This window comes from Myiozetetes cayanensis, unplaced genomic scaffold (assembly GCF_022539395.1).
Source record: "Myiozetetes cayanensis isolate MyiCay16 unplaced genomic scaffold, myiCay2020 scf1, whole genome shotgun sequence".
NCBI lineage: Eukaryota > Metazoa > Chordata > Aves > Passeriformes > Tyrannidae > Myiozetetes > Myiozetetes cayanensis.
In genome coordinates this window covers 128,385,381-128,394,164 of record NW_026086604.1, presented here as the reverse complement: position 1 = coordinate 128,394,164, position 8,784 = coordinate 128,385,381, and the positions used below count along the sequence as shown (strand labels likewise).

General features: G+C 49.2%; 1 protein-coding gene across 1 annotated transcript; it reads left to right on the top strand.

The window, feature by feature from the left end:
- The first annotated feature begins 720 nt into the window (after positions 1 to 720).
- FZD1 (frizzled class receptor 1) lies at positions 721 to 4,519 on the top strand. The gene has a single exon (XM_050333405.1). The coding sequence runs from the start codon at positions 952 to 954 to the stop codon at positions 2,692 to 2,694; it is 1,743 nt and encodes a 580-aa protein (XP_050189362.1). The 5' UTR covers positions 721 to 951; the 3' UTR covers positions 2,695 to 4,519.
- The last annotated feature ends 4,265 nt before the right edge of the window (positions 4,520 to 8,784 follow it).

Below are 8,784 nucleotides of genomic sequence, written 5' to 3'. Positions count from 1 at the left end.
GAAGGCACAGATAACGCAGTGGCAACAGCTCGGTAGCGAGATACTTAAAGTATCTCTGGGGGGAGGCGAGTTTTGGCCACTCGCACATCACGGCGGTGTATGTGCGATATGCACATCGCGGGCTGTGTCCGCATGCTGCTGCTGCTGCTGCCGCCGCTCCTGCCCGCGCCCCAAGTGACCGCAATAAATCCGTCTCCCCCATTTCAGCCCTCCACAGACGCCCTGACTGCTCACTGCTCCCCGGAGCAGAGCCCTGACAGCGGAGCAGCCTTCACCCACCAACCCTGCCCTTCGCTGTGTGCCAAATATTGATCCTCCCGCCGGGATTAGCCCGCCTGCCCTCCGGGGAGGTGCCGGGACGCGGCCCCATCGGGGTGCGCCATTCAACGGCCTCAACAATCGTCATCACCGGGACACCCAAAAACACTCCCAGAGCAGCCGGGACCGACACGGCGCGGCCCCGTCCCCCGCTCTCCCCCCCGGCAGGGGCCCTTCCCCCGCGCCGCCCCCGCCGCCTTTGTGCGCGGCGCGGGGCAGCCCCGCGCCCGCCTGCGCCCGCCCCCGGGTGAGGCGTTGGGAGACGGTCCCTTACGCAGGAAAGTTCGGCGTCGGTTTCAAGGCTCCTCCCTCCGGTGAAGGCAGACTGCGGGGCGCCTGGAAACCGGTCGGAGGGAGCGCGGCGCGGCGAGGCGAGGGGCGCGGGCTCGAGGGGCCGGCACAAATGGTCAGGCGGCGGCGGCGGCGGAGGCGACGGCCGTAGTTGGAGGCGCGGCGGTCGCTGCCGCCGGTGCGGGGAGAGCTGCGCGCCGCGGCCGCGCGAGTGGCGGCCGGGGCTGCCCCGTCCCTGCCCGCCGCCCCCTTCATGAGTCGCAAGTTCGGGCCGGGAGGAGCAGCGGCGGCAGCGGCGGCGGGGCGGCGGGAGCCCGGCAGGGCAGGCGGCACCGACTGAGCATGGCCGAGCGGCGCGGGCCGGCGGCGAGCGGCGGCGGGGAAGTTGGCGGCGGCCGGTGCCCGCGGCTGCCTCTGCTGCTGGTGCTGCTCTGGGCGGCGGCGCTGCCGGTCGGGGGGCAGTCCAACGGCGAGCGGGGCATCTCCATTCCGGACCACGGCTACTGCCAGCCCATCTCCATCCCGCTCTGCACTGACATCGCCTACAACCAGACCATCATGCCCAACCTGCTGGGCCACACCAACCAGGAGGACGCGGGGCTGGAGGTGCACCAGTTCTACCCGCTGGTGAAGGTGCAGTGCTCGGCCGAGCTGAAGTTCTTCCTCTGCTCCATGTACGCGCCGGTGTGTACCGTGCTGGAGCAGGCCCTGCCGCCCTGCCGCTCCCTCTGCGAGCGGGCCCGACAGGGCTGCGAGGCCCTCATGAACAAGTTCGGCTTCCAGTGGCCCGACACGCTGCGCTGCGAAAAGTTCCCGGTGCACGGGGCCGGCGAGCTGTGCGTGGGGCAGAATGCCTCCGAGCGCGGCACCCCCACGCCCGCCCTGCGCCCCGAGAGCTGGACCAGCAACCCCCACCGCGGGGGCGCCGGCGGCGGCCCTGGGGGCCCGGGGCCCGGCGAGCCCCGCGGGCGCTTCACCTGCCCGCGGGCGCTGAAAGTGCCCTCCTACCTGAACTACCGCTTCCTGGGGGAGAAGGACTGCGGGGCGCCCTGCGAGCCCGGCCGCCTCTACGGGCTCATGTACTTCGGACCCGAGGAGCTGCGCTTCTCCCGCACCTGGATCGGCATCTGGTCGGTGCTCTGCTGTGCCTCCACCCTCTTCACCGTCCTCACGTACCTGGTGGACATGAAGCGGTTCAGCTACCCTGAGCGGCCCATCATCTTCCTCTCGGGCTGCTACACGGCGGTGGCCGTGGCCTACATCGCCGGCTTCCTCCTGGAGGAGAGGGTGGTCTGCAACGAGCGCTTTGCTGAGGACGGCTCCCGCACCGTGGCGCAGGGCACGAAGCGGGAGGGGTGCACCATCCTCTTCATGATGCTCTATTTCTTTGGCATGGCCAGCTCCATCTGGTGGGTCATCCTCTCCCTCACCTGGTTCCTTGCTGCCGGCATGAAGTGGGGCCACGAGGCCATTGAGGCCAACTCCCAATACTTTCACCTGGCTGCTTGGGCCGTGCCGGCCATCAAGACCATCACCATCCTGGCCCTGGGACAAGTGGATGGGGACGTTCTCAGCGGCGTCTGCTTTGTGGGCATCAACAACGTGGATGCCCTGCGGGGCTTCGTGCTGGCCCCCTTGTTCGTCTACCTGTTCATCGGCACCTCTTTTCTGCTGGCTGGCTTTGTGTCCCTCTTCAGGATCCGGACCATCATGAAGCACGACGGCACCAAGACAGAAAAGCTGGAGAAGCTCATGGTGAGGATAGGCATCTTCAGCGTCCTCTACACGGTGCCGGCCACCATCGTCATTGCCTGCTATTTTTATGAGCAAGCTTTTAGGGAACAGTGGGAGAGGAGCTGGGTCACACAGAGTTGTAAGAGCTATGCCATTCCCTGCCCCAACAACCATAGCAGCCACCACCCACCCATGAGTCCCGACTTCACTGTCTTCATGATCAAGTATCTCATGACTTTAATTGTGGGCATCACCTCGGGCTTCTGGATCTGGTCTGGGAAAACCCTGAACTCCTGGAGGAAGTTTTACACCAGGCTCACCAACAGCAAGCAGGGTGAGACGACCGTCTGAGACCCCTGCCTGCCGGGTCAGGGGGATGTGGGCGGCCAAAGGACCGAGGCTCTGCCTCGGGAAGCAGCTCCGTACCCAGCCTGGGCAAACTTTGGGGACTGCAAGTGTCTTCCACCGGCGGCAGGGAGTGGAGGACGAGCAGGGGGGGACTCCGGGGCCCGGGACCGCCCGGATCTGCCCTCCCCGCGCTGCTCGGGTAGTCTCCTGTAGGAGCTGAACGCATTGTCGGGTTGGGGGAGAGGGATGTAAATAGCCTCTGTAAGATTTTGTAAGTATATTTGTATTTAAATTACAAAAAACCTCACTTTTTTAATTATTTAGGACACTTTTAACCCGTTTGCGGATTTTACTTTCTCGCTCCCCCCCTTCCCCTGTTTTATTTAAAGAAAAAAAGAATTTGGATTTTATTTCGTGGGGCAGGATGGGAAAAGCTCCTGGTAAGAGAAACGAAAAAAAACTCTTTTCTTCTCCCCCACAGAGGTTTTGTGATGGCTTTGGTTGGAATTTCAGCTGCATGAGCAGCAGGGCCCGGAGCGGGGTTGCGGCCGCGGCCGGGATCGCCCCTTGATCCGGGCTGGGTCCTGATCCCGGCCTCGAGGTGGAGATGGGCAGGAGCGCCGCTTCCCGCCCCGGCCCCGTGTGGAGGAGGACGGACTGTATCCCGTCCCCGTACGGGGAGGACGTGGAGCCGCCTGGCCATGGCGCAGGGACGGCGCTGCGCCGAGCCCGGCCTCGCTGACCCCGCCGGGCCCTTCTCGGGGCGTGCGATCATCCAGCCCTGCCCGGAGCAGCGGCCGCTCTGTGGGGGGGAGCGCCTGGCGGTGCCCGTGGCTGGGCCGTCTGCGGGGCCCCACACGGCTCGGGAGGAGTTGGCCCCGTTCCCTGTAGGAGTTGGGGTTCAGCACCGCCTGCACCTGTAGCACGTCCGATGGCTCAGGAGGTGGCTGGGGACAGAAAGACACCGAAATTCCCTCCTGCTGTGGTGTTTTTTAAGCCCACTTTGAGGTCCGGGGGAGCCCCGCGGGTGCTCCCTCTGCCGCCTGCCCCGGTCCCTCCCCGCCGGGCCGCGGCCGGCTGGGGTCAGCAGGATCAGGAAATGCGGGCTCGGTGAAAAGAGCTCCGTCGGAATAAAACACAGCGTTCAGTTTGAGGCTTTTGTTGGTACACGCCTCCCCTCCCCCCCAATTATATTGATACACCGGCTTCTCATATGGGAAACACTGGAGCCGCTGCCATTCCTCTGAATTTTAATTCATTGAGATTTAATTCATTACACATAATGAAGGTGTGATGATTTTTTGCCAGTAGTAAAAACGATCGAAGGGAAAACAGAAAACCAGAATGTGTAAACACTCTGGTGAGATGTGAGACTTGAAAGAATATCTGCTTTCTTTCCCCCCTCTTTTTCGGTCCAGTAATAACATTGCATACTGCAAGGATAAGATACCATGTGTGCAGTATATCTACTACCCTATATGCTCCTGGGTATGTGGGATTGTGCTTCTAATACATAAAAAAAGTTAAAGATTAAATTGTAACTTTCGACAGATGCATTTGAATATGTAGACCTCTGTATGAAAAACAGCAGAATGCTTCTCTCCTGATTGTATTGTTTTAAACTTTTTTTTTAATATTACAAATGCCTGTATTTAGGTTCATAAACATTATCTATGGCTACCATACCCTGAAATGCAAAATTATTTTAATTTGGTATGCATTTATTTCTGTTCATTATCACAAGATCATCTATATTTATAGAGGAATAGAAATTTATATATATTAAATACCATATTTTTAATTTCTCTGAAATAAATTGAGGTTTTGTACAAAACTATCTTGTCCCTTATGTATTCCTCTGATGAACTCAAATACTGTGTGAAAGCAGTGTATATACTACAAGATATGTGGGATTCCTCTTCTCTTATGTTGAGTTCACAGTAACAAGCTGGAATTCAGTGTAGGAATTCATTGTGCATTTTATCTTCTATTTCTGGGCCAGTCTAGATTAATCGTTCAGAAGAAGTAACGTAAACTGTTCAAGATCTCTGACAGGGTACGGTCGGTGGTATGAAATCCAAGAAGAGAACTGCAGGAGAAGAAAGAAGCTCTCCAGTTCTTTTTCTTTTTTAAGCGGTGTTTTCTTTTTGGTTGCAGAAAAGGATTCCCTCAGCTTAGCCTTTCTTCTTCCTTTCCTATTAAAATACAAAAAAAAAAAATTCCCTTAAAATGATATTCTGCTTAAAATGACACTCAGACTATGTTACAATATAGTCAAAACGTTTTAATGAGTAAAATAGTTTTGTTCTCTTGAATTTTGAATGTTTGGTTAACCCAGAGTTAGGCAATAGTTTAACTGGACAGTTTTAATGGAAGCATTTCAGATCTATGGAAAGTACAAACATTCTTTAATCTTTCAACACAACACATTCCTTTTTTTTTTCTTTTTATTTTTCTGTAATTCGTTCTTCAAAGTGCTGTTCTGTAAGTATGGGTTAGGAAAGACTGAAAGACTGATTAATTTTTAGTGTTATGAGCTAGTAAAGCGTTTCATTATGTAGATCTGGAGGCAGATGTAAATGATTTTTGGCTTGTTTACTTTTTTCAAATCATGATGCATAAACAGAGGTAAGTAAGGGAAGCATAGCAGAATTTCTTTAAGGTGAGGCAAGGGGGCGGGGTTTTCTCATTATTTTAAAATTTGTTTTGCATAATCATAGTTCCTGCATTCTCAGATATTTGGACATTCTTCTCAATATTTTTCCCCCTTCTTCTCTTTTTTTTTTGGGGGTATGGATATTTTACCATTTAAAATTGTGCTAATCATCACCCTGCTGATGACCTGAAGTACAAGCCATTCACTTTCAGTTACAGTGGAATTCTTTTTGGTCAGTGTATTATTACATTGCAGCCGTTTTGACCAATCTGTTTTCTTGCAACAAAATATATGTGATTTATTTATGTGTGAGACAACATAGTTATTTGTAACAAGAGATCTTGTATTTATGGATTTGGATGGGAGAATCAGATTTTAAAAATAATTCTCAAAAAGGAATGATGGAATTGTTTCTACAAAAGGTAAAACTTCAGTATTTGCAGTTCATTATTTGCAGCACATATGGATCCCCGTAAGTTCTTTGGAATTTTTTTTTCATAGGTTGCAGAGCCGAAGCTCTGTGTTCAGTCTTGGTTATTGTAATAAATATACTAGAGAGCACAATATGATCATAAATCAGTTGAAAGAGCACCCCCTGCTTTTTTGTTTGCTAATTTTTGTGACCCTTCACAGGGCAGTAATTTGCAAAGGTCACAATCATTACTGAATGCTGTGGTGCTATCTGTATGACTCACCTACCTTTTTATACTTTCATTTCTCATCGCATAATGGTATTTCAGGTGCTTTATTTATACAACACAAAGGTGGGTTTTGCATGGGTATATAGTAGTTATCAGTAATGTTTTACCTCACTGTTAAATCTATCCATTGCTCTGGGGAGTTCAGATAGGATTTTTTACAACATAGTCTGAGTAATTGATGTGCTATGTTTACCAGAGAAAGTATCACTGTATACAAAGAAGCAGTTTTGCCCACTTCTCCTGTCCCTGACAAGAAAGTTAATATAAGAACAAAACTGGTATAACAAAGTTTGTTGGGCTGAAGTTCTAGTTAAGGCATTCCATAGTCAGCAACTTCGATTTCTCTCATGGGATATATTTATAACCTGAAATGAAGGGGCACTCAGAATCACCATTCCCCTGAAGAGGGCTGTAGCCTGAAGAGCTGGGGATGTTGATTTACTGTTCATCCTTCAGTAACAGTAATGCTCTGTAATGTAGTGGCAAATTTGTGGTATTGAAATGAAATTATATGCTGTTTCCATAACAAATCCTATTGGGAAGGAGAAGGATTTCTGGTTTGTTCATATAGTAATGCCCAGAATTTCCGGTATATGTATATACTTTTGCGTATTAGTGTTGTGTTTAGTTTTGGTTTGGGGTTTTTTTTGTTGTTTGTTTGTTTGTTTGTTTGTTTGTTTTTAATAGAGAGGCAAGGCTGCAATCTAGTGGGCCTGAATGCTGCCTTCTGGACAATGCCCACAATTCCACTGCCATCCCATTGCTTGTTGTTGGGCATAAGTGCAATTACAGGTGGTGCTGAGGATCCCTTTCATTCAAAGGAACAATATTTGCACTTTTAAAAAAATTATTATTCAAAGGGATGATAATTAGGCATGAGAAGAGGCTGCTGTATATTTACAGGATGCATATTTTTCAGAGTAGGCTACGGACTAGTATCTCATCAGGCTTTTGCCAATCCTAGTCACAAGAGACAACTTCCAGACATGATGATCCTTTTGAATGGGTGTGCACCCTGCAGTTGACCAGAGAAAGTAATCATGGTTTGGCATGACTTGCGTAGTTTAAAATTATTGAGGGTACTCTTGCAAAAAGTTTGCATTTGTGTGACATGACTCTTCCACCCCAGTGCTGCATGGCCTCAGAAAGAGTTTCAGCAAGCAAAACTCAGGACAGCTGAAACGGTGATAAATAAGAGTTTAAATGCTGACCTATAAAAATAAGGAAACTGAGGTAAGGCTCTGTTTTCAGAGATGGTAAATCACAAATTTACCATCTAGTGCTCAGGCACTGGAATTGCATTATATTTGACAGATCTTTCCAAAGACAGCACTACAAGACTGTGGCAATATTGTGCAAAATCAGTTATGAATATCAGCCCCTTCCCCCTTTTTAATTCTAGATTTTTATTAGTTGTTGTTTACACTTGCTGGACTCAGAGCATCATTGCTCTGCCTGTTGTGCAAACTTGGAGTGAATGGATCATAGGGATTCTGAATTCAAATATTTATTAAAAAATGCAAGTGCATTATATGCTTGGTCCCATTAGAAGAGCTGGTTGCTCTTGCGTCCATATCTGTGAGAGTTTTTCATATTTGTAAGTCTCTTGCCTCTATTGTTCATCAGTTGATCTGGAAGGCTTACGTAATGATTCACGCTCATTTGGAGAGGGCAAACTTCGTTTTTCTTGCCTTGAACTGCCCCCCTTGCTGTTTCTGTGCTTAGAGCATACAAGTGTCGCCAAAGTAACGCTTTATCCTGAAGCTCCTGATCAATTTTAAAATAGCAATACCATAATTTATAAACAGGTTCGCAGGTTTAGGAAGCTGAGGCTTTGATTTTTGCAGTTAATTTTTTAGAAGTCTACAAGAATTTAAAGATGTGAAACAGCTTTTTAAGGAAGCTTGTCAGGATTAGGTCCTGGACACATTGCAAGCATTGTGAGCCCCATATTCATTTGAGAGTAGCCCGGTGATGGTGTTAAAGCAGACAAGATAGGCCCTATAAGAAAAAAAGAAAGGCATAATTGCATTTGTTTGCCAACTGAAATTCACTCTGCACTTTTTGTCATTTGAGGTCACTAAATGGAGAAGGAAATATAATTTCTGTCATATGGGAGAGATTTCAGTGAATTAGCAAAATAGACCTTAATAAGCAGTATGTAATTGCAAGTGCAATTACAAAGCAATACCACTTTGATAGTTCAGTTGTAGACAATGCTTTTCAAAAATTTAAATACTTTAAAACACGCTGATTTTGTAGGCCATGGCAACTGTGTTTCAGATCCCAACTTGTGTTTAGTCTAAACTTCCAGTGTAACCACATCAGAGAGTCTTCCAGGCATGAGGTCTTGCCCTTGTTTGCATTCAAATCGGCAGCATTAAGTATTAAGCTTATCTTGAGTTTGAGTAAATAAACTCTAGCTTTCTACTCAGACAACACTTAATGAAGACCACATTCAGCCACCAACCTCTTGTGAAATGCTGCTGAGTCAAGACCCCAGAAGCCTTGCCTTTTGCCTGTATCCCAAGGCTTTGCAGTGCGTGAAAGTATTGGACGTGATTGAACTTCACTAAGGTGAAAACTTCATAATAACCATTAAACTGATGTAACCACGCTGCACTGAGAGGCTTCTGTCAGCCACCATGTGAAGTATTTTTGATGGGTTATCTTCAAAATAATTTCTTCAGAAATATTGAAGTGATAGGCTTTTATTTGCAATTAGCTGTTGTTTGA

Coding starts and splice junctions, on each gene's coding strand:
- FZD1 (XM_050333405.1), top strand. CDS start 952: ATGGCCGAGCGGCGCGGGCCGGCGGCGAGCGGCGGCGGGGAAGTTGGC.